This window comes from Hippocampus bargibanti, linkage group LG10 (genome assembly GCF_051943395.1).
Source record: "Hippocampus bargibanti isolate YZ-2025 linkage group LG10, ASM5194339v1, whole genome shotgun sequence".
In the NCBI taxonomy this organism is placed as follows: domain Eukaryota; kingdom Metazoa; phylum Chordata; class Actinopteri; order Syngnathiformes; family Syngnathidae; genus Hippocampus; species Hippocampus bargibanti.
In genome coordinates, this window is record NC_142743.1 from 17,904,084 (window position 1) to 17,930,221 (window position 26,138).

At 42.0% G+C, this 26,138-nt stretch overlaps 2 protein-coding genes across 2 annotated transcripts; both read left to right on the top strand.

The window, feature by feature from the left end:
• The first annotated feature begins 1,035 nt into the window (after nt 1-1,035).
• Nucleotides 1,036-14,907, top strand: keap1b (kelch-like ECH-associated protein 1b). The gene is made up of 7 exons (XM_089006035.1): nt 1,036-1,127; nt 4,161-5,155; nt 8,028-8,273; nt 8,650-9,326; nt 10,629-10,834; nt 10,906-11,082; nt 12,255-14,907. The coding sequence occupies exons 2-7, from the start codon at nt 4,850-4,852 to the stop codon at nt 12,467-12,469; spliced, it is 1,827 nt and encodes a 608-aa protein (XP_088862161.1). The 5' UTR covers nt 1,036-1,127; nt 4,161-4,849; the 3' UTR covers nt 12,470-14,907.
• Nucleotides 14,908-17,035: 2,128 nt separating this feature from the next.
• Nucleotides 17,036-23,641, top strand: LOC148892741 (volume-regulated anion channel subunit LRRC8C). Its single transcript, XM_089006022.1, has 3 exons — nt 17,036-17,141; nt 18,591-18,749; nt 19,255-23,641. Exons 2-3 carry the CDS (start codon nt 18,609-18,611, stop codon nt 21,541-21,543), a joined length of 2,430 nt encoding a protein of 809 aa, XP_088862148.1. The 5' UTR covers nt 17,036-17,141; nt 18,591-18,608; the 3' UTR covers nt 21,544-23,641.
• The last annotated feature ends 2,497 nt before the right edge of the window (nt 23,642-26,138 follow it).

Here is a 26,138-nt window from a genome sequence, read left to right on the forward strand (position 1 = left end):
TTTGGGGGAAAAAGTTTATCATGACATAAAAATGTATCATAATTCCCAATGAACATGTTTACAATATTCTCCTGCGGATGCCAAGATGCTCAATGTTGATCGTGTAAAATTGTGGGGAACACAACATAAATAATACAACATAGCTGAGGCACCTGATTTAATATCTGATTCAAATAAACAGGAATCATATCAGCCTGCTGCAGTTCCGATTATTTCAGTCAGGTGTGTTGCAACAAAAAGAGATGGAAAACAGGCGGGTCGTCACCCCCCAGGAGTTTGACACCAGGTTTGTTAACATGAAATCTGCCCTTTTTTGGGAGTAGGGCACTTTTACTTTATTTGTGCATGTCTGTGTAAGCTCGCAGTCATACAGGAGTGGTCCATCAATGAAAAGGTTTCTTCAGCAGTCATCTGGACGTTTCGCTTGTCAATCCAAGAGGCTTCGTCAGTGAACTAGAAGTAGCTGGTAGTTTTGGCCCTATATATACAGTGAAGTCTCGTTATATCGATATCGGTTATATCGCTAGTACCGCTTATTATGATACTATTTCTATGAACGCAAGGAGAAAATTACATGCGCGCAGGGTCGGTTATATCGATATCTTTTCGGACTCCCGAGAATATCGATATAACGAGACTTTACTGTATATATACCTCCTGTCCAGAGGTGGCGGAGCCAGACCTCTGCCCTGATAGGCCCCCGCTCTAAGTTTTTTTTTTTTTTTTTTTTTTTGTGTGTACGTAGCTCTGCATTCCAACACCTTTACAAATAAAAAGACAATTATATAACTACATACAACCAAAGTTAATTGGCTGTGTTTGTCGAGGGTGTCTTGTTGAACATTCCCCTCATTTGCGAATTTGACTGCGCTGGCAGTTTTCCAGTCCAGTACTTTCACCTGACTCAATCCTTTGTCAATAAAAGCTTTTATCTATTAGATCTAATTGACTGTCATTGCGCGTCAACTGAGGCCACGGCCGATCGCTCTTATTGTGAAGGGGATAAGAGGCCCTCATACAATGCTTAGTCATGGTGAGTTACCGCTTCCCCCACACGTACAGTCCCTCTTCTCCGCCCCCCTTTCTTATGTGGCTCAGTTTATCATGGTGGAACTCGGCTACGCGACGTGAGTAATTTTTTGATAGATTTAAACTCAGGGTTGACCCTAATGTAGCTATTACATAAAACGAGGTGATTATTATACTATAACAACACGACTAGTTGGACCCGATTTTGCGTGCTTGTTTTTGAAGCGATTCAAACCCGCTAGCTACCGTCTGTTGTTATCAGAAGGTAGCTCGTACACTTGGATTAAACTGAACAGCGAACCCTTGCCCGTGCTGTCAGAGACGAGTAGGGGATATTCGTCGCTGCATTCAGGCTTCATTAAATTTTGCTTTAATTTCGCTGCATCTTGATTTTCCGCGCTTTCCCGCTGTTGTTTAGGAGCAAATCGAGCGCCAAAATGCAGCATGTGGACGCGGATGTGGATGAATTAAAAAAATGAATAGAGCAGAAGCAATGAATGGTGTGTATCGAGTACGCGTAGCCCCATTCTGTGTAAATTCATTATGTAAGAGCTGGCTTCACTCGTGGGTCATATTTTAGTACATTCAGTTTCACCGTCAAGAGTTCAGGATGAGTCACCCAGTAACTCGTTGCCAATACGCCAGTGATCAAACGTTTCCCATTTGAGGGGGCTTGTCCTCGTTTGACCATTTAGAGTCGGCGCCTCGAACTCCAACCACTGCATTGTTGTGGATTTATCAGAGGAAGACTGTAGAGTGCTGTAGAGGCTATCGTGGAACTGGGTTTAAAGACACAAAGTGGGAATAATGAACTGTGTTGAACTGGGCTGAGGGACACGAAGTGAGAATCATAAACAGGGTTCAACTTCGGGAATACATCTACCATACATGTTAAGTTTCAGAAATCATAAATCGGGAGATTTTCGTACTCGCGACTCTGTGGTGCATGTTAAAATAATGTGATCATTACAAAAGTGAAAACTAGAAGTACATAAAAACAAAAATGCTTTCATTGCTTATTTATACATTCAATTAGTATAAACATATTCTTTTGTTTCACCTTACAAATAAACTGTCTGTATTGTGTCAATAGTTGCTTTATAAAGTGAGTATTGCGATGAAAATTGTGAGTCTCCCGACCAAATCGTGAGATTAACATGTATGATCTACTAAAGCTTCTCAAAATACTCCAAATAGGATCCTTCTGTCCAGCGCTGTAAAAGTGTGTTTTCATCAGTGGCCACTTTGTAGTCACAATTTCACTCAGAGGGTAATTATGACTATATAAATACATAAATGTATAATTGTATTTTTATTACATATGCCTGTACGGTACATTTCCCTAAATAGACTGAAATTACAATTCATTAAAAATAATGTCACTTATCAAGGAAGGGACTTGATGAAATAATACCTGTGATATCTTTATTAATAGAACAGGAACCTAAGATCAGATTTCTGCCAAAAGTATACAATTTAGCAAGACATACATTGTAACACCCAAACTCAATGCTGAAATCTTGAACATATTTTAAGAAGGGATCTCCTGTGTGGTGCAATATTATAATAAAACTCTAACTCAATGTTTGTTTCTGCCTTTGAATCATCAGGTTTTGGGGGGGGGAGTTGACTCATACGTCATTAAGGCAAATGAGACAATTAGCTCATAAATTCAGAAACAATCGGCAATATAGTAAGTGTGTCACACATAACTGGATCACACTTTTGCCTGACATATCAAAATATTTGCCTCAAAAATGAATATGTACATTTTCCATGTTTTCTGCTCATTGTGAATCACATATTAAGTGTTCAGCCAGCATGGTTTATATCACTATAATGTGTTAATGGAACTATTTGGATTGGATTGGAATAGCCTTTATTAGACTTGCAGTAGAGATATTTACATGTCACAGCAGCAAAGTTATGGAAGGTAGAGTAAAGGAAAGGAAGAAGTAGAAAAAACAAAATAGAATCGTACCACAGACAATTCAGCTTTTTTAGTCTTCTCGTAGGGTACTTCAAATTAAAGTTGCCAGGTTTGAAAACACACTTGTGATTCGCTTTCATTCTCTGTCCCAATGAGCTCTGCGGCCAACTGATTTTTCAGCGCTTGATTCCATATAAAGATCAGAAATCTCTTGGCCATGACTGTCAGATCAACAGCGTTTACATTTTACCTTTTTTTTTAAGTTATGTTGGTCAAGTGCTCCTGCTGCGTAATGGATTTTTACTGGTTGAATACCAGTTGTGACCCAAAAAAGTACACCTGGTTTACCACTAAGCACTGCAGTTGGGTAAAAGCAAATACATTTTGGCTCGCATTCATTATTTATTTTTAGTATTTCACACAATGCAAATTAAAAGACTGAGTCATGCAGAGTGTGACTTAATTTCAGTCACACCCAATGTTTAACTTCCAAAGTATGCATGCATTTGTTAAGCCATTTTTTAGAAAATATATAGTTAAGGAACAACCAAAAGCTGTAAAACATTTTATTTACTACTGTGCGCAGGACCCAAAAGTTAAAAAAATTTATTCTGGTTTTTTGGGTGTTTAATAAAATAAATATGGATTAAGTCCCACCATGATTGGACATTGTAATACGTTGTGTTCCAAATGATCATTCTATTTGCAGTTACACGTGGTTGTCGCTTACGCGGTTATATTTTTTGAATACAGTCTCCTGTAAACCACCGCTGTGACATTAAATCATTCAGCATCATTGATTCATTTCACTTTTCAATTTTATTTGTATCCATGTTCATGAAGAAGACTGTAAAAACCTGTTTTACTTGGTCCAGAGTGCTTTGTGTTGTTGTTTTTTTCTCCCGGTCTCATCCACGTCACCTTCAACTAACACGCCTGAGCTATGTCGCATGTGTGAGAACGGAGTTTATAATCTGTGCCGCGATGACTTCAGGTGGCTTGTGCGTCATGATAAGAAGAAAGTGTCGATCGTACTCGGAATAACTTGCGTAGATGAGCTTGTGCTGTGTCATGTAGTACTGGCAACATCAGATTGTGTTCATTGGCATTTGGTAAAGCGCACAAAAGGTGTATTTTGACACCGTAGTAAGTGAACAAATACTCCATGTATTTGTATTCACTTTCTTCTCTCTCTTTCCAGGTGTTAGTTGAGCGGACTTTTCCCTGTTACCCGCAAGCCACTGCACCAGAAGGATTACAAAACGAATAGCTTCTCCCTGACTTCCATTTCAGAAAATGTTATTCCTTCAACACCATTTGGGACACATTTTTTCCTTGTTTCTGTGAAGAGACGCCCAAATTCCTTTCCTCCCCTACCTTTTCAGATATTACTGTTTTCTAGTTTGTTGATTGAAAACTTTCCACCAAACCGGTTAAATGGGTTGTCAAGAAGGAGAAAAAGTTCATTTTACAAACATTGGACTACATTGTCTTTTCCCATCAGAGTTAAAAAACTTGTTTGCAAAGTTGTTTTGATGGCACAAATAGTCTAAAGTCGTTCCCATTCAAGCCTGTTGATTTTGCTGACATTTTCCGGCCACTTTTTTCCTCGCTGGTCAATGGAATTCTCAAGTTCAATTACCGGTATGTTGGAACTCAGTCACGTAGCGGTTCCAAGCACCTGCGAGGTCTCAGGTAACTCCGGAATGAGTCATAAAGCTTGACACAGGTACTAAACTAAACAAAAGAGTCACTGTTGCTCCATAAATTTGCTGCAAAGTCAGCTAAAACCACAAGGCCCTCCTAATTTCACCCACGCTCGCCCATTGGGTGCCATGATACCGCCAACATTTTCTTGTGCGAGAGACTGAGGAGGTGACAAGGAAGGAAATGTCAGAGTGTCTGACAGAATGCAAAGCGCTGGTGACTCCGTCCACGCGCAACGGCCACCGCGTCTTCAGCTACACGCTCGAGAGCCACACGGCCGCCGCCTTTGCCATCATGAACGAGCTGCGTCTGGAGCGCCAGCTCTGCGACGTGACTCTACGCGTGCGCTACCGGGATCTGGAGGCTGTGGATTTTGTGGCTCACAAAGTGGTGTTGGCGTCGTCATCACCAGTCTTCAGGGCCATGTTCACAAACGGCCTGAAGGAGTGCGGCATGGAACTGGTGCCCATCGAGGGCATCCATCCCAAGGTGAGACACCTCAACCCTAATACAGATCATGTTTGATTTGACACGTGAGATGCGGTGAATGGTGAGGTCACCTGGATCCGTCCATTTTCAAATCTGCTTATACTCATAAAAGTTGTGGTTGTGCTGGAACCTATCCTATCTGTGTTCGGACATTTGGAGAGCCAATCCCAGAGCATATGTAGCGCTGACACTTGTGGACAATATGGAGTGTTCCATTAAAGGAGAACCAACGCATCCGGAGAAGTTGTGTCCGCAATTTGTAAAATCACTTGAAATGACTTCTACTGAGCGTATTTTACAAAGATTCCACCGCATATAACTATATTTTACGTTTTAAGACTCGCGCTGAATATTCAGGAAGTCTTGTTTTCGAGTTGGTGACGATTCCTGATGTGACGTCACGTCAGGAAACGCCCCTGACCGAGAAAGCGACACATAATGCATTTTGGGTACTTTGTTTGGTCTGAAAACTGCGTGTTGGTCCGTGTTCATGGCAAAATTAGAACGAAAACACATTAAGCGATGGTGAATCGTGTGTTGCACCAAGACTACTATTTGATACAAGGACTACAAATCAGCCCATTTCCAACGGAGCTTGGGCACCGTCTTGTGCATTTTCTGGGACGCTATATTGGATTCCTAACGGCTCGAATTGGTATGGAAGGACCTCTTTAATCAATTGCAAATATTGATGCTTTCCTCTTCAGAACTATTTGAATCATATTCATAACTGGATGAGTAACAAGAAAACATCTTCTCCGAATCTGAAGCCATTGTTTTGATTTTCGAGCAAGGCAAGACGTCCTGGCGTGACGTCACGAACAAGGGGGTGGGACATTCTGAAACTCGCCATTTCCGGGGTCATTTTGATGTCGTTTTGGGACACTTTAACTAATTTTTATTGTTGTTTTGCATTTGACTAAAAATATCAGCCTGCGTGTTTTGGGTATTTTAGATGCTCTAAAACGTTTTTCTGATGTCAGTTAAGAAACCAAAAAAATGGTGCTGGTTGTCCTTTAACTTGCCATTCATGTTTTTGAGAATGTGGGAGGAAAGCGGAGTACCCAGACAAAACCCGCGTGAGTGCGGGAAGAACATGCAAACTCCACACGGAGCCGGAATAGGACCTTGCACCTCTGCACTGTGAGGCTGACGTGCAGTGACATTGTGGCAATGGGCCATTGGGCCACCATTCATACCTTCGAACCTTCATTATATTGCTGTACACTGCACTCAGCATCCGGGCACTGAACTATGCCGCAGCCAGCGCAGGGTTTTGGTTGACAAACGCATTCCAAACACAAATTTTTGCTAAACTTGTCATTTATATTTAGCCTATATCAACGCAGTCTTGAAATCAAAATTGCTATATTTGGATAAAAACACTTATCAACTATAAATATTAAAGACACGAACAAAGTACCGTGTAAATAAAGGGTGTCAAACTCATTTTTTTGTCCACAGGCCACATACTTACAGTTTCTGTTGGAGTAATTCGCTATACAAACATCTCTTTTGCATCGTTTGTTTACGTTTTGGATTTCCTGCAACCCATTAGTTTCCTCTCGGAGGCCGTTATGAATTTGAAAATATCCTCGACTTATTACATAAAGAGTGCACAACAAATTAAGTCATTCACTGCCAGACGTGCAAAAATGTGTCCACTCCAGTTCGAGGGTTTTTGTCATTGTCACTCAAATTCCAGGACCCACAGAATATTGAGTTTTAGGACTACATAAACATTCCATTCAGCGTAAGAAACCTTAGACTCTCTTCTTTCATCAGAAAAAATGAGTTAATTCCTAAATTATATGGGTCTGGAGCTATATGAGCTTGAAATGAGGGTGGCTGTCCAAAATACGATGCGATACATACATATTGGTTGATATAGCGCTTTAACAACAGTTGAATTTGGAACAAAGTGCTATCATGGAAAAAAAGGGTAAATGCTGCCCCCTTGTGGAAAGGAAAAACATTGCCAGAGGCCATGGTCAGCGCTTTATCTGCACCCAAACAAGAAAAAAGCAAAACCCGAACAAATTCGGGAATGGCGCTCTACGTCGTATTTTCAATTCCTGAATAAATTTGTGAATGGCAGTGAATGAGTTAATGTAACTAGTTTTCAACAATTTGAAGTAAAAAATAATGACTTATTGTGGTTTACATGGGGCAATATGAAATGTGCTTCGGACTTTAGAAAGCATCATGGAATTTCACGTTTGATTTGCTTTGACGGGCTGAATAAAATGATGTGGCGGGCCAGATTTGGCCCCCGGTCCTTGACTTTGACACCTGTGTTGTAAATGAATTTGCCTTCTTATCCTGGACGACGATGTGTTCCTATGCTGTTTGTTACTTCAAAATGACATCGTACATAAGATCGGTATTCACCGAGGACCCCCTGTGTACTGCAGTTTCGTGCAGGTTTACTGGACAGTGTTTACGTAAAACATTTTAGCGTTAAGATTGTTTGTAAGGGCAAATCATTAATCGACTTGGCCTTCACCAAAGCCTTCCTCTCCACCACATTTAACAATGGTTAACTTTGTTTTTGCATTTCTAGTGACAGTGTTAAAATGTTACGAAAAACGACAGACGTGCAGTTTTATTGTGGCGACAGCTCAAATGTGTGGTTATAACCGCGTACCCTGTGATGGCATTGTGAAGCACTGGTTAATCATTGAGACGTTCACACTTGGGAAATTTGCCGTTGTGGTTTTATTTGACTCGCCGATTTCAGACCAATTTGGTTGGTCTCCAAATTTTATGAAAATCGACTTCTGTGGCTAACCACGATGCTCCTTAAGCTTGACTGAGCCAAATGATTCCCTTTCCCAAATATGCCTCATGTTCTGTCCTTCTGGTTCTACAGGTGATGAACCGACTGATCGAGTTTGCCTACACAGCCAGTATCTCCGTTGGGGAAAAGTGCGTGATCCACGTGATGAACGGTGCCGTCATGTACCAGATAGATAGCGTCGTCAAGGCCTGCTGTGACTTCCTGGTCCAGCAACTCGACCCTAGTAACGCCATCGGCATCGCTACTTTCGCTGAGCAAATCGGCTGCACGGAGCTTCACCAGAAGGCTCGGGAATACATCTACATGAACTTCAGCCAGGTACTGAAAGAATAGAGTAAGGTTTCTTACGCCGCATTGAATGTTGATGTACTTGGTCCTAAAATTTAATATTCTGTGGGTCCTGCAATTTTAGTGAAAATGACAAAAACCCTGGCACTGGAGTGGACACATATTTGCACATCATCTGGCAGTGAATGAGTTAATATTACAATTTAGACTGCTAAAACAAAGGCAATAGAACTTGGAATTCTACCCAAAACGTTTAGCATCATCCATTTTCTGGTGCGCCAACATTTTTTAAACAAACTTGCCTTGCAACATTTTGGAATTTGAAACGTGCATTGTCATGTTGATTCGGAATGGACTGATTTTTGCAGCCCGAGTTCAAAGTTGTCTCCATGGTCCTCTTTTCCAGGTGGCAACACAAGAGGAGTTTTTTAACTTGTCCCACTGCCAGCTGGTCAACCTCATCAGCCGCGACGAGCTCAACGTGCGCTGCGAGTCTGAAGTCTTCCGAGCGTGCGAGGCGTGGGTGCGCTACGACCGGGAGAACCGTCGGCCGTACGTCCAGGCCTTACTCCATGCTGTCCGCTGCCATTCCCTCACCCCCAACTTCCTGAAGGCGCAGCTCCAGTCTGTCGACTGGGACCCCCAGTGTAAAGACTACCTTGCACAAATCTTCCAGGACCTCACCCTGCACAAGCCCACCAAAGTCAACTCTTGCCGAACCCCCAAGGTGCCACAGCTCATCTACACAGCCGGGGGCTACTTCCAGCAATCTCTCAGCTACCTGGAGGCGTACAATCCCGGCGCGGGGTCCTGGCTCAGGCTCGCAGACCTCCAGGTCCCTCGCAGCGGCCTGGCAGCTTGTGTCATCAGTGGGCTTTTCTATGCGGTGGGTGGGAGAAACAACGCCCCCGATGGCAACATGGACTCCAATTCACTGGACTGCTACAACCCCATGAACAACTGCTGGTTGCCATGTGCGCCCATGAGCGTGCCCAGAAACCGAATAGGGGTGGGAGTCATTGACTGCATGATATATGCGGTGGGTGGATCGCACGGGTGCATTCATCACAACAGTGTCGAAAGGTCAGTTCACAGTGCTCATACAGTATGTCGCTCAACATACCAGACATAATACTGTATTTTCTGGACTAAGAGGCAGATTATAAGGCGCACCTTCAATAAATGATATACAGTAAAGTCTCGTTATATCGATATTCAAGGGAGTCCGAAAAAATATCGATATAACCGGGACTATCGATATATCCGACCCTGTTTGCATGTAATTTTCTCCGTGCGTGCATAGAAATAGTATCGATATAACCAGGGACTATCGATATATCCGATATCGATATAACGAGAATTTACTGTATTTTTAACCTTTCCATATAAAAGGTGCACCTTCAATGAATGATACGTTTTAACTCATTCACTGCCATCGACAAATTTATTCGGAAATTGCCGATTTTGTTTGGGTTTTGTTTTATCATGCTTGGGTGCCGATAAAGCGCTGGCCATGGGCTCTGGCAATAAATTTTCCTTTACACAAGGGGGCAGCGTTTCTCTTTTTCCATGTTAGCGCTTTGTTCCAGCTTCGGCTATTGTTAAAGCGCTCGCTATATAAACCAATATTTATGTATTGCATTTTATTTTGGACAGCCACCCTCATTTCAAGCTCATATAATTCCAGACCCATATAATTTAGGAATTAACTCTCTTATTTTGGATGAAAGAAGAGAGTCTAACGCTAGTTTGTAACGCTGTATTGAATGTTTATGTCGTCCCAAAACTCAATATTCTGTGGGTCCTGGAATTCAAGTGACAATGACAAAAACCCTGGCACTGGAGTGGACATATTTTTGCTTGTGTGGCAGTAAATGAGTTAACAACAGTTGAAGCTGGAACAAAGCGCTAACAGGGAAAAACAGGAAATGCTGCCCCATTGTGGAAAAGAAAAAACATTGCCAGAGGCCGTAGCCAGTGCTTTATAGGCACCAATGCATGAAAAAACAAAACACGAACAAATTCGGGAATGGTGCTCTATGTCATGTTTTCAATTACCGAATTAATTTGTGAATGGCAGTGATTGAGTTCAAACTTTTTCCATATATAAGGTCCACTAGATTATAAGGCGCATGGTCAGCTTTAGGAAATATAGTGCGGAAAATACAGTACATGCGGAAATTGTATAGCACGGCTTTATACAAGGCTCAAAATAAAGTGGGTGTGCATGCCAATTGGCCAGTGAACATTTGCATTTTGCATGTCATTAAAACACAAGTTAACAATAAACCTGCATTTGTTGCTAGCGGCTTGCTGCAATAATATGATTCACAGAGAACAATAACACAGGTAAGATAATTAGCATGCGCTTTATCCTCTCGCTAGGTACGATCCAGAAAAAGACCAGTGGCACCTAGTTGCCCCCATGTTGACTCGGCGTATCGGGGTGGGCGTGGCCGTTATCAACAGGCTACTGTACGCCGTGGGTGGTTTCGACGGGGCCAGCCGGCTCAGCTCATGCGAGTGCTACAACCCAGAGAAAGACGAGTGGAAGACCATGGCCTCAATGAACACCATGCGGTCGGGTGCCGGTGGGTATCAAACTCAAGTTAGCGTCTCTTCGCAAAAGACGATTATTGACCAACATAAATCCTCCTCACAGGTGTTTGCGCTCTGGGCAATTATATCTTTGTGATGGGCGGGTATGATGGCACAAACCAACTGAACACGGTGGAACGGTACAGCGTGGAAACGGATACGTGGAGCTTTGCTGCCTCGATGCGGCACCGACGCAGTGCTCTGGGAGTCACCGCTTTACACGGACGCATCTATGTTTTGGGTGAGGAGCACCACAGGCATAGAATTACCTCTTTTTTTAAAATACAAAATACAGTGATACCTCGGTTTACGAACCCCTTGGCTTACGAACTTTTCGGCTTACGAACGTTACATTTATGAAAATTTTACCTTGGCATACGAACTATTTTTCGGGATACACACAGAACTGCCACAATCAGTGATGTGTCGTTCGCGAACGAGCCCATTCTAACAACAAAGTGGCGGCCGACTGTTTTGTCCTCTATTCCCCGCCCCCAGTCTTCGGTTAAAGCCACGTGATTGGTCAAGAACGCAGCGGGGGGCAGGGGGTTAAATATTAAAGAGACAGGCGGATGACAGAGAGAGAGTGAGAAAACACACACAAAAGGGAGACGACAGAGCTTGAAACAAAAAAAAACAAAAGGGAAAAAAAAGTGAAATGGTGAGAAAATGGATAGAAAACAGTGAAATTTGGACTTGTTTCAACTTTGGTAGTTCAAAAGCAGAGTGTAGACTGCAAGGTTAAAATATCCCATCAATCAGGCTCCACAAATAACCCACACAAGCCATCTGTACACTTGATGCCAAAAGCTATCAACCCAGCTAAACAGAACACAATAGATGAGGAAAAAGGTAAAATTATCGCAAAGGAAGCACCTCCAAGGGATCATTCCTCAAGATGCTGAAAGAAGAAGGCTACGTTCCTCATCAAGTGTTTAATGCTGATGAAACCGGCCACTCCATTCCATCAAGCCATCAACGACCATCACAAAGGTCAATAAAACGACTTTATTATACAGTACAGTTTATTTCTTTAATTATAATACCATAGCATATTTATTATACATAAAATAAGGTATATTTTGTGTAGTTTTCAGGCTTAGAAAATTAGAAAGTAGGAAATTATGATTTATGGGGACCTGGGAATGGATTATTCTCATTTTAATGGTTTCCTATGGGATTTTTTTTTTTGAGATACACACTTTTCGCCTTACACACTCTGTCTGGGAACCAATTAAGTTCGTAAGCCAAGGTATCACTGTATTTCTTTATTTTTAATACATTGCTAAATCCGGGTCTGTACTTGGTATCAAAAATCAATCAAAAAAATGTAATCAGGACAGCAATATTTTTAAGTCTCCCTTCTAAACAAATATATTGAAGAATGATAAAAAACATTGTTTACGTTGTCAGGAGGCTACGACGGCAGCACGTTCCTTGACAGCGTGGAGTGTTACGACCCCGAGAAAGACACTTGGTCGGAAGTAACGCACATGACATCAGGCCGCAGCGGCGTTGGCGTGGCCGTCACCATGGAACCTTGCCAAAAGGACCTGCCTCAGTATCCCACACCCGAGCAGGAGCCCGACGAAGTTTCACCACACAATCGGCAGTACAGCACACTGTAACCCCCCTTCCCCTCACCGTTTCCCACTTCACGCACACATCAATTCTGGAGCTAATACCAAATCAGTATTATAACTTGAAAGGTCTGAAGTCCACTGTCGGCGGTGGTCTAATCAATGGCGACCTTCTTTGGAACCTGATTTGTTTTCTGCCAAACCCAGCGAGACCCCAAGCCGTCTCTGTGCTCACTTCTGGCGTTCAAAGTCCACCAACGGAGCTGAATCTTCCAGATTGGATGAAAAAGGGCTGCAACGCATCTTGTGGGCAAAATATTGTTGAAACCGTCTCATCTAATTCAACGTCGCTGTTTTAAGTGCCAGTATCATGCATGTTCACGTGAGTGTACTGAAGGGCAAGATAAAAGCTTCACATGATAACAGGGGTCTCTAATTAAAAGACTTTCTAATCCCGAATCAGCAAATCCAAATTCATAACTGAACATAACTGTGGACAACAAAAGATCATGAAACGTTAGTTATTTGTCATTAACTCAGAATTGAGTTAGAATTGATGCAAAGCATCGAAAGTGGGAGTGGGAAACGTTTTCTAATTGTTGAAAAAGGGGGGCATTTGAGTTTTCGCAAGTCCTTCAAGGACAACCGACGCCATTTTTTTTTGTTTCCTAGCTGACATCACAAAAACGTTTTATAGCATCTAAAATACCCAAAACGTGCAGGCTGATATTTTTAGTCAGGACTCCAATGTAGCGTCCCAGAAAATGCACAAGATGGCGCCCAAGCTCCGTTGGAAATGGGCTGATTTGTCTGCTGGGAATGTTTGTCAACTACTGTCAAATAGTAGTCTTGGTGCAACACACAACGATTCACCATCGCATTATTTCTGTGTTTTCCTTCAAATTTTGCCATTAACACGGATCAACAGTTTTCAGACCAAACAAAGTACCCAAAATGCCTTGTGTGTCGGTTTCTCGGTCAGGGGCGTTCCAGACGTGACGTCACGTCAGGAATCGTCACCAACTCAAAAACAAGATTCCTGAATATTCAGCGCAAGTCTTAAAACGTAAAATAGCTATATGCGGTGGAATCTTTGTAAAATACGAGAATCGAGAATCAAAACAATGGCTTCAGATTCAGAGAATATGCTTTCTTGTTACTCATCCAATTATGAATATGATTCAAATAGTTCTGAAGGAGAAAGCATACATGTTTGCAATCGTTTTAAGAATTTATTCCATGTCATTTTGAGGCATCAGGGGTGGGAAATGTCGCACCCAAAAAAGGCAGAACATGGCGACAAAGCCATGTAAGGAATTAATCAACCCGTTTCCACAGGCTGATTAATTCCTTACACGGAGCTTTGTCGCCCTCTTCTTGGTCCTACACGACGTTTTCAGACCAAAGTACAGCAAAATGCATTGACGTGATGGAAGGACTGCTATAATGTGTCCTTTTTTCGGTCAGGGGCGTTCCTTCAGTGACGTCACGTATGGACTTGTGACCAACTCAAAAACGACTTCCGGAATATTCAGCACGAGTCTTAAAACGTAAAATATAGCTATATGCTGTGGAATCTTTGTAAAATACACTCAGTAGAAGTCATTTGAAGACATTTTACATTAGATGTCGGTTGTCCTTTGAAGGACCACGATCAGTATATTGTAACTATTGATTGGACAAACGTTTATTTATGTATATTACAAGAATGTGTGGGGTAAATGTTATTGTTTTTTTTTTTTACTATTTCTCAGAAGTTTTAATTTGGCCCATGGACAGAGCTCAAAAATAAGAACATTTTAAGAAGTGCATAACTTTATATGAAGACCAGGTCACCAAAACATCATAAAAAAAAAACAATTTAACCTCCTTTATTCCTGAAAGTTCCTCAACAGTAGATTCTACATCCATTAAAAAAAATCAATCTAAAAAGTATAAAAGTATAACATTTTGATTCAAGATGAGCCCCAATGTATTGAATGGGTAAAACCTGTTCTTGAATGAAAGTGCCAAGATTTAAGAATTATGATTTGATGAGGAAATTTAATACTGTAGCTTTTGAGTTTAAAATACTGATTTCTCACTAGAAACTTGACTTTTCTCATTCTTCCACCAGATCTAAAAAAAATTGTCCAAGCGCTCTAACAATTGAACACGAAGGACAAAAAGAAAAAAAATGTTTGTAACAGCCGTTTAAGCTACAAAGGTTTCTATGTGATGTTTTGTACAGTGTTGATCCAAATAATTCTTGTACAAAAATTGAAACGCTCGTTTTTTTATTTGTTCGTTAATTTGCTTTTCATGGTTCCTCTGAATTGATTGATTTGGGGGGGGGTGTTTGGAAAGAATTATGTTCACTTTGAAAGGGATTTTGTTGTTCATCTGTAGCTAGGTTGGAAATTTTAAGTATTTAAAAAATCTGCTTTGTACATTTTTCCAACTAAAACCTGTCTGTACAAGAATTGTATAGTAAAATGTTTATTGTATTGTGTGGTGTCCTGTTGTATGGAAACTGAATAATCACTGAAAGTCACATCGAATTTCAGCCAACAGTTTCAATCCGAGAACCAGAGGAAAAAATGAAACCAACAGAGGGAGACAAACTACTCGACAAAATTTATCTGCACTTGTGTAGACTGCAATTGATTTTTTTCTTCCTTCTACCAATGTTTGGATGTCGTCAGTTTATGATAAACTTGACGTGTCAGTCTTCGGAGTTACAAACGGTGCACAATGAGTCAAACCACATACATGTTTAATCATCAAATCATTTTATTTTACTTTTACAAATCATTGTACTTTTACACACAAACAAATATGTCTCACTCGTTTTGAAATCAGTCAAATATTTGATCAATTTTTTCTCATGGTACTATAAACAGGTGAACAAATTTATTGGGAAGTTTTACCGTTATCTATTACGTGTGACAATTTGAGATTTTAGGACAGATTAAAGCAAAAAAATCGAGGAAGTTGGGCCACATAAAATGACGTAGTGGGTCCGAACTGGTCCTCGGGCACTGACACCTGTACTTTAAGTTTTTTTTTAACTGGCAAAGTTCTATTTTCTGTTTCACTTATGCTCACGGGTGATATGGACATTCTGTAGCCTTTCCCAGCTAGTTTTTGGTAGTAGACGCGGTACACCCTGAACGAGTTGCTGGCAACACATGACCATTCACACTCACAGTTTTAGATTGAGAGCGTGGATGCTGGTTTTTGACCGAAACTCAATAGACCCACCACCGCACGAGCACCAATACCCACACTCATGCCACGAACATGAAAACAAAACACTAAAATCGATACAACAGCTTGTGAGTTTTTAAAAACGAATAAGTTCTTACCTGACCAGCGGCATGGGACGCATTTTGGCAACGTCACTATCGTATCTCACGTGTATGGTTTCCGTTTTTTTTCCTCTCTCCTGGTACTGAAGATTCTCATTCTCTGCCAGCGCGGTCGTTAAATTACATATAAAAATTCAAAAGATATAAGGCAACATCTGTATTGGTAATCTGAAATTGCAGAATGCGAACAACTTCCGGGGATGCTTGTCACGCACCGCCGGATGTAAAAGGTGACCTGCTTTGTTATATTATTTCATTTTTTCAAACTGTTTGGGAGGAAGTCAACCTGACAGGTTGATAGAAAAAAATATTGAATATTGATTAAATCCCACAAACACATTTTTTAAATCTATTTTTTCTATTGACCCCCGTGATCGGCTTTAGCCCAGTTCACGTGCTAACGGGCGATCTCAAACAACAAAACTACGAGGGAAAAGTGGCTAAAATAGCACAGCAGTCTGTGTTTTTATGCTATGTGTTGTGTTTATTATTTTACTTTCAATGTTTTGTGAATTAAATGCTTTGTTACAGCTCTTATGAATGTGCAATTTAAATGTATTGTAATGCCACTCAGCGTGATAAAGTATGCGCACAGTCTCTGGTTTAGCGAGTCAGTTTTTTTAATAAACAAACATAGCAGTTAGCACATACATACAAGAGTTGCTGTAAACCACAGCTCACACTCGTTTCCTCACTCAGACTGCTCAAGCAGACTACTTTTTATTTGTATTTATTTTTTTGTTTTGTTTTAGGCACCTCCCTTCTGTATGGCACGTCACGCCCTTTCGCCCAGCCTCGCCCTCAAATACGCGAATAACAACCACGGACAGTACAGTATTAGATTGTATTGTATTGTAACCTATCAATAATGTTTTTTTTAATGTGAGAGGAAATCAGAATACCCGAAAAAAAACTCACGCAGACAAAGGGAGAACATTCAAACGCCACACTGGAAGACCGGTGGCTAGAATCAAACTCGAAACCTCTGCACTGTGAAGTGGGCATGCCAAACAATCTTACACCTGCTCCAACCGAGCACAGATTTGTAAATTATAATATCATAAATAAAAGCACAAAGCTATCTATTGCACAGTGCGAATTATTCCCGCAAGCTATGAACAAACAACTTCCTGTACTTTAACAACTTTAACCTTTGAAAAAAATAACCTTTAAAAACTAAATAATAATATAATAATAATACATCTTATTTTGAAGTGTTAAATTGTGGAACGCGCCTTTATTTTTGAAACGTCATTTTGCGTAAGCAGCAAGTCTGTGCCACTTGACACCGGTGCGCTCTTCTTTTGAATTCATGAAAACAGCCTCCCGACACCGACCTGATACACCGCAGGTACTGTTCACGACACAGGGTAAGTTCAATATTTTAGATGTGTCTGTTTTGAAGTGTACCCGTGATTGTTTAATTTTTTTTTTAAACAAACCACAGAATCTTGGGTTTAAAGTGTCCGTCCGTTTGTCAGGTTGAAAGACTTGAAGGAAATGTTGGTGATTTCGCAACTTTTTTTTTTTTTGGTCGGGCACCTGAGATGACTGTCTCGACGTTGACTCTTCTACTCACACAACAACAAATGGACTGCACCAAACAATTGCTGTTTATTCAAACTATAACTCCTCTCTCAGCATATCAATCCGGAATGTACATGGAACAAGTGCAAACCGTATACTGTACATACATTAAGAGTACGTGTGAAGCTGGGGAATTGGTGACTGACACAGTGTTGTCAAACAGGTTGAGCCAGTAGGAACACACCCGAACTGAACTTTCCTCCGAGTTTCGTGTACACACTCTGTTCAAAGGCAACAATAACAACAATAATGTTGATACTTTTTGTCATAAACTATTTATTGCAAACAACACTGACAATCTTAACTGGTGTTAAATTAAGGCAATTTCATCTAACTAAGTAAAAGAAAAGCTGAAGAGAAGCTGGTAGCCAAAGATATGGATTGGTGACCAGTCCATTTTAGCAGACACATAGGCAAAAAAAACAACAACAACAATGCTCAGGTCGCCATGCAAAATCGAGGCACACTGTCGGCCGCAGGACTTTGAAAACACACAAGCATAACGATGAAAAGGTTTCGTCAGCTGTCATCTGTACTTCTTTGAAGGTGTCGGACGTTTCGCTCCTCATCCGAAGAGCTTCGTCAGCGAACTAAAGTTATGCTGGTACCTCTGGCCCTATATCTATCCCTAATGAACAGACCAAAAGAAGTAATTAGATTAGCTTCAGGGAGTAGCCCATTGCTCCCTCAATCTTAGAGCAGGGACCTTAGAGCCTGGCTCTGATTACCCCATTAACTCTGGTATCACCTCACCAGCAACCACCATGGCGATTTAGTGAAGGGGTTTGAGGTTTAATTTAGATCACGCTTACAACAGACTTCTTAAGTCATTACCACGTAAGCTTAGTCATGCTGATGAGGTGATACCAGAGCTAATTGGGCAATCAGGGCCAGGAATAGAACATTAGAGGTAATCAGACAGAAGAAAAGAAGTAATCAGATTAGCTTTAATGAGTAGTCCACTGCTCCCCCTACTTTAGAGCAGGGACCTATTAGAGCAGAGGCCTGGCACCACCACCTCTTTCCATTAGGGATACATGTATAGGGCCAGAGTTACCAGCACAATGTTAGTTTGCTGACGAAGCCCTTCGGATGAGGAGTGAAATGTCCCACACCTTCAAAGAAGTACAGATGACAGCTGAAGAAACCTTTTCATCAATGGAGCATTCCTGTACGACTGAGAGCCCACAAAGACACACAAGACTAACCTTAGTCTTGTTTCTTCCCTTCAGTGTGGACCGGCAGCCAGTATGATCCCAGTGGGAGAATTCCGAAACATCGGCATCGAGCAGAACTCCAAATACCGCGTCCTTAAGCCGTGGTGGGATGTTTTCTCAGAGTACCTTTGTGTCGCCATGCTCATGATCGGAGTCTTTGGCTGCACCCTGCAGGTGAGCGGCGCTCACAAAAGTCTGAATTGTGAAAATTTGCAATCAGCCTGCCCCTGCATGTATTTGGAGTATGGGAGGACCCGGAGAAAACCCACGTTGGCCCTGGGAGAACATGCTAACTCCACACAGGGAAGTCGGAGCTGAAATCGAACCTGGTATCTCTGGACTGTGAAGTTGTTGTGCTAACCCCCGGGCCAAACCATAATTTCAAATTGACCCACGTAAACCACAATAACAGGATATCCGCATAAATTCAGTCTTTATGGGAAAATTGACCAATTTTGCCAGAGAGAGTCCAATGAAGCGACCACTGGCTCGGTGAATCTTCCACATAATTTCAACGGGCTGTCTATCATTTTAAAGATCAGAAAGCATTTCACGAGGTCTGCAGTCAGAAAATAGCTTGATGATTGCAAGAACAGATACAAAATATGGATATTGACACTTACTTTGACTGGGTTGCTGTTCCCCTTCACCTAATAATCCTCCCGTCCGTTCTCTTCAGCTCACCCAAGAGAAGATCGCTTGCCTGCCGAGTCCATTCACCAGTCCGACGCCGAGCGCCATCGACTGCAGTCACATCCGCACCTACGGCAAGAACCAGACGTGGGAGAGCCTCAATTTAAAACCAAGCCATCCCGTCATACGGGAGGTGCTCGGTCGCAAGAACGACCTGGACATCCACCAGTATGTCTTCATCAACCATTACTGCTACGAGCGCTTTGTGCATTGGTATGCGAAATATTTCCCATACCTGGTGGTGATCCACACCATGATTTTTATGATAACCAGCAGCTTTTGGTTCAAGTTCCCCGGGACGTCCTCCAAACTGGACCTCTTTGTCACCATCCTGGGAAAATGCTTCGACTCCCCCTGGACCACCAGGGCCTTGAGTGAGGTTTCTGAGGAAAGGGGCGAGGAAAAGTTGGTCAGCTGGAGGAGAAATACCGTATCCAAAGATTCCACAGAGAGACGAGCCGATGAGGAGGAGACCACTTTGCTTCAACGGTCCACCTCCTGCAGGTCTAATCCAGATAAGAAGGCTCAAGAATCCCAGTCAGCTCCTTCCGTGTTGGATAAAAAGGAAGGAGAGCAGGCTAAGGCCCTGTTTGAGAAAGTAAAAAAGTTCCGAACTCACGTGGAGGAGGCGGACATCTTGTACATTATGTATGTGCTGCAAACGTCCCTCAAGGTCTTTAAGTTTCTTTTAATCATCACCTACACCGCGGCGCTGTCTCCAAACATTGAGATTGTGGTGCGCTGTTTGGTTCCACCTGAGCTGACCGGTTTCGACATCTACTGCTGTAACCACAACAAAGCTCACCTCTTCTCCAAACTGGCCTATTGCTATATTTGCTTTGTGGCCGTCTATGGGATTTTATGCATCTACACGCTGTACTGGCAGTTCCACCGCCCATTGAGGATCTACTCCTTTGAGCACGTCAGGCTGGAGACAGGCATCAATGACATACCGGACGTGAAGAATGATTTTGCCTTCCTTCTCCACCTGGTGGACCAATACGACGACCTCTACGCCAAACGATTTGCTTTCTTTCTATCCGAGGTGAGCGAGAGCCGACTCCATCAGCTCAACCTCAACTATGAGTGGACTGCCAAAAAGCTGCGCGCCCGTCTGGCCAAGAATGCCAATGACCGACAGGAGCTCCACCTGGTTCTGTTGCCAGGACTTCCAGATACGGTTTATGAACTGACAGAGATTGAGTCGCTGAAATTGGAGCAGGTGAAAAATGTCTCCATTTCCTCCAGCGTGGCTAAGCTTGAGAGTCTTCAGGATCTATCGCTGATATACTGCCAGGCTAAGGTCCAGCTGCCAGCCTTAAACCACCTCAAAGAACATTTGAAGTACCTGCGCTTGAGTTTTCAAAGTCTAGATGAGGTTCCTGAATGGATGTACCACCTGCAAAGACTGGAGGAGCTACATCTGAATGGCCCGCTTAGTAACGAGGTAGCTCGTAGTGCCACCTTGGACTCCCTTCGAGACCTCGCAGCCCTCAGGACCCTCACTCTGCGCTCTAACCTGACCAAGATCCCAACAAGCATCTGTGATGTGGCCCACCAGCTGCAGCGCTTGAGCATCTACAACGAAGGCACTAAGATCCAAGGCTTCAGCAGCCTGAAGAAACTGACCAACTTAGTCTCACTGGAGTTGGTGGGCTGCGAGTTGGAGCGTATACCGAGCGCTGTCTTCAGCCTCAACAATCTGCAAGAGTTGGACTTGAAGGAAAACAAGCTGACCACCGTGGAAGAGATCCTCAGCCTGCAGCACTGCCAGCGGTTGGTGACCCTGCGCCTGTGGCACAACAAGATCACCTACATCCCCGATCACATCAGCAAGTTGCACACTCTGGAGACTCTGGACATCAGCTGGAATAAACTACGAAAGCTGTCACCGCGATTGTTCTACTGCACCAAGCTGAGGCACTTGGACGTCTCGCACAACCAACTCACCGCCATCCCACCCGAGGTGGGCATCCTGCAGGGCCTCCACTTCTTCTCTGCTGCTTTCAACTCGTTAGAGACCCTACCGGATGAGCTGTTCTCCTGTAAAAGACTAAAAACTTTGATTCTCGGAAACAACTGCTTGTTCTACCTTAGCTCCAGGGTGGCCAACTTGACCCAACTCATCCGACTGGAGCTCAAAGGAAATCGCCTGGAGGCTTTACCTGAGGAGGTAGCAGATTGTCCACTGTTGACAACCAGTGGGCTCATCGCGGAGGAAAACCTGCTGGAGTTGTTCCCATCGCATGTCCGCACAAGGTTGACTAGTACCTGAGTCGATTCAAAGGACCAACATCATTCATTTGGGATGGATTTACACAGCACGTACATGTGCCCAATTATTTACTTAATCGCGGTGTACACTTGATTTTTCTGTCAGAGAAAGAGAGAGACAGAGAGATAGAGAGTACTAGCTAGCTATGTAGCTAGCTAGACAGAGCTAGCTTGGTAGCTAGCCCGCTCGATAGATACAGTAGAAAAACAGAGAGGGAAAGCTATGTAGCTCGCCAAACAGAGCTAGCTAGATAGCTAGCCCGCTCAATAGATACATTAGACAGAGAGAGAGTGAGCTAGCTATGTAGCTAGCCAGACAGCTAGTTAGGTAGCGAGCCCGCTTGATAGATATATTAGACAAAGAGAGCTTGCTATGCAGCTAGCCAGACAGAGCTAGCTAGGTAGCTAGCCTGCTCGATTGATACATTAGACAGAGAGAGCGAGAGAGCTAGCTACTGAGCTAGCTAGGTAGCCCGCTCGATAGATACAGTAGACACAGAGAGAGTGAGAGAGAGCGATTTATATGTACCAAGTATCAACACTTTTGTTTAAATGTAAAATGAGCATAATATTTTGACTGGTTATTTGTTTACAATTTGAAATGACCCAAAAGTTGCCTCAGTTGAATACAAAAGCAAAACACACTGTTCTGATTGTTATGCCCTTGACTTTGCAAGAGCAAAGCACCATTTTTAAACTGTGTGGGGTCTTTTGGAGGTTGAGGTGGGGGCAATGAGTGTTTCCCACAGTGTCACATTGCCGCCTTCCAGGTGGCAAACAAGCGGAGTGAAACCGTGAAGGGAGCTTTTCTTTGCATGAAATAATACAGAATGTGTTCTTCTGTTTAACCGGGCAGAGGAAGGACACAATTCACACACCTTAAAAAAAAATAAGCCCACAAACTTCCACCAATGTCAACATTGAGCAAAAATTACTGATCAATTGTCTTATAGCAAACAACTTTTTTTGGTAACTAGCCTCATTTCTATCAAGATGTAGATTATCTAGTTTTTGTATCCATTAAAGGACAACCGACGTCACTTTTTTTGTTTCCTAACTGACATCAGAAAAACGTTTTATAGCATTTAAAATACCCAAAACACGCAGTACGATATTTTTAGTCAAATGCAAAACGCCAATAAAAATGAGTTAAAGTGTCTAAAAAGTACTTCAATTTGAAAGCGGAGTGGCCAGTTTCAGAAGGTCCCGCCCCCATGTTCGTTGTGTCACGGCAAGACGTCTTGCCTTGCTCGAGAATCAAAACAATGGCTTCAGATTCTGAGAATATGCTTTCTTGTGACTCATCCAGTTATGAATATGATTCAAATAGTTCTGAAGAAGAAAGCATACATGTTTGCAATCGATTAAGGAATTTATTCCGTGTTATTTTGAGGCATCAGGGGTGGGAAATGTCGCACCCAAAAAAGGCAGAACATGGCGACAAAGCTGTGTAAGGAATTAATCAGCTGGTTTCCACAGGCGGATTTAATTCCTTACATGGAGCTTTGTCGCCCTCTTCTGCCCCATTTTGGTCCTACATGACGTTTTCAGACCAAAGTACAGCAAAATGCATTGACGTGATTGAAGGACTGCTACAATGTGTCCTTTTTTCGGTCAGGGGCGTTCCTTCAGTGACGTAACGTACGGACTCGTCACCAACTCAAAAACAAGACTTCCGGAATATTCAGCGCCAGTCTTAAAACGTAAAATAAAGCTATATGCGGTGGAATCTTTGTAAAATCCGCTCAGTAGAAGTCATTTGAAGACATTTTACAAATTATGGACACAACTTGTCCGGAGATGTCGGTTGTCCTTTAAATGCCACAGAGCAAATTGGTTTGCAATCTGTTTTGTCATTTACTACCTACGGAATTGTATATTTTGAAAAAAAAAAAACAGTTTTTCCACTATTCACATTGAGCATGTGCCCCTTTCCATAACGAACTACAAGATGTCTACGTTGTTATTGATGTTATCATGCGTCACCGGAATCAAACCAGAACTTTGGGTTTCTGCGTATTCAGTCGAGGGTGCAGCACAGTCATGTTGTGACTTGTTTTCAAGCATACCTCAGGAATACAGTAAAGTCGTACACTGCGCCCGATGTTCTCATCGTGAACGTTCTTGTTTTTCTGTGAAAATAAGACAGATAAGGTGTGACTATAATTGTTATATATGTTACCTTTCCTTGTCAGCCATGTGTTGGGGGGGTTGTTTGTCTATCTCGTATAGTATCTCACAAAAATAAGCAGGCCAACTGGAAACCCTTCAGGTCTTGGTAAATATTTCATATATTTTCTTGGGACAACATTGAAGTTATGGCAATTTTCTACAATGTAGTCAGTCAGTTAGTTAATCACCCCCCTCCCTTCCCCTCCCATTAACGCAATTACTCACCCTTATACACGCATGGGTGATGAGCAACAGCCATAACGGCTCCAAAGATGAATGAAACCGGAAAAATGAAGTAGACAACATGAATTGATGCCAAAGATTTCCTGCCTACATATGTGGTGAGACCTGACCCACGTGACGCACTTTTTATAGTAATAATAACAATACATTTTCTTTTCAAGCGCCTTTCAAAGCTCTCAAGGACACTTTATAGTCACAGACAAGCATAGAAAAAAATAAACCAGATACAATAATAAATAAAATACAATTATAAATATAAACAAGAGATAAAGCGACACAGAATATGCATTTTTAAATACAGTAGGTGGGTTTTCAGCATTTTAAGTAGCGTAGCTCATCCAAACCTTTTTAAAATGCTTCTCTTGGGCTCCAGATTGCCATTTTTTGTGAATATTATCAATAAAATGTACCTAATAATAATAATAATAACAAAACAAAAGAAGAAAAGCTACGTCGCAACAGCTCTGCAATTGCAGAGTGCTAAGTGCTAACGCACGTCAGGCACCGCTATAGGTTAAAGGTGACCTGTTTCATTTTATTTTTTGTGCAAGTAAGACTGATTTTTTTTTTTACGGTATCTTGGCTATATTAACCCTTTCATGAACCTTGCAACCTGGGTTACCTGCATAACATGGTAAAATGTCCACTGTAGTAACTGCTGCCCCTGAAAGGGTTTAGATAGATTAACTCATTCACTGCCATGATGATTCGAAAAAATGTGTCCACTCCAGTGCCAGGGTTTTCGTCACTTGAATTCCAGGACTAACAGTATATTGAGTTATAGGACGACATAAACACTCAACGCAGCGTAAGAAACTTTAGACTGTCTTTCATCAGAAAAAAAGTTAATTCCTAAATTATTTTGGTCTGGAGTTATATGAGCTTGAAATGAGGGCGGCTGTCCAAAATACAATGTGATACATACATATTGGTTTATATAGTTCTTTCAACAGTTTTTCCCTTGTGGAAGGGAAAAAACATTGCCAGAGGCCATGGCAAGCGCTTTATCGGCACCCAAGCAAGAAAAAAAAAACAAATTCGGGAATGGCGCTTTACGTCATGTTTTCAATCCCTGATTAAATTTGTGAATGGCAGTGAATGAATTAAAAAAAAACATGAGCAGACATGAAATAAAAAGATACATGTCCGTCATTGCCCGCCTTTGACACGGTCCCATACGGATGACAAAGCGTAACCTCACAGACAACATTTTGTTTGAGCAATTCTGGTGCGTGACGTGACGAACATGCAGGAGAAACCGCAAAACTGTTTATCCAGAGCATGTTTACACACAACCAAGTATGCTTGCAACACCACTGTGAAGTCACACGGTTCTACCTAGTGCACCTTTTTGGTCGTTACCGAAAGTGAAGTCTACTTACACGTTCTCCTTGTCCGCTGTTGTATTCGGATCAATCTTTACGATTAGAAGAGACAACTTTATTCGTGGCTCGGGGATAGAATGGTCATCTCCCAGCCCAGGTCCTTGAGAGCATGTCAAAGTGTCCTGTAGCAAAACATCAAACCTCCCTGTCGCTCATGATGTCATCAATGGTGGAGGAGAAGTCGGCGGGAAGCGCTCTGAATGCCTTGCAGGGGAAGAAAAAATAACTACACAAGTGACAGTGATTACTTTTTGTTTTGATATTGGCGGTTTGTTGTCCTTATTTTGTACACGTTATCAAATACAGTGATACCTTGGCTTACAAACTTAATTGGTTCCCAGACAAAGTGTGTAAGGCGAGAAGTGTGTATCCCAAAAAATATTTTCCCATAGGAAACAATTAAAATGAGAATAATCCGTTCCCAGGTCCCCATAAAACATAATTTTCTACTTTCTAATTTTCTAAGCCTTAGAACTACACAAAATATACCTTATTTTATGTATAATAAATGTGCTATGGTATTATAATTAAAGAAATAAACTGTACTGTAGAATAAAGTCGTTTTATTTACTTTTGTGATGGTCGTTGATGGCTTGATGGAATGGAGTGGCCGGTTTCCTCAGCATTAAACACTTCTTTCACCATATTGAGGAATGATCCCTGGTAGGTGCTTTCTTTGTGATAATTTTATCTAGTTCCTCATCAATTGTGTTCTGTTTAGCTGGGTTGATAGCTTTTTGCATCAAGTGTACAGATGGCTTGTGCGGGTTGTTCGTGGAGCCTGATTGATGGGATA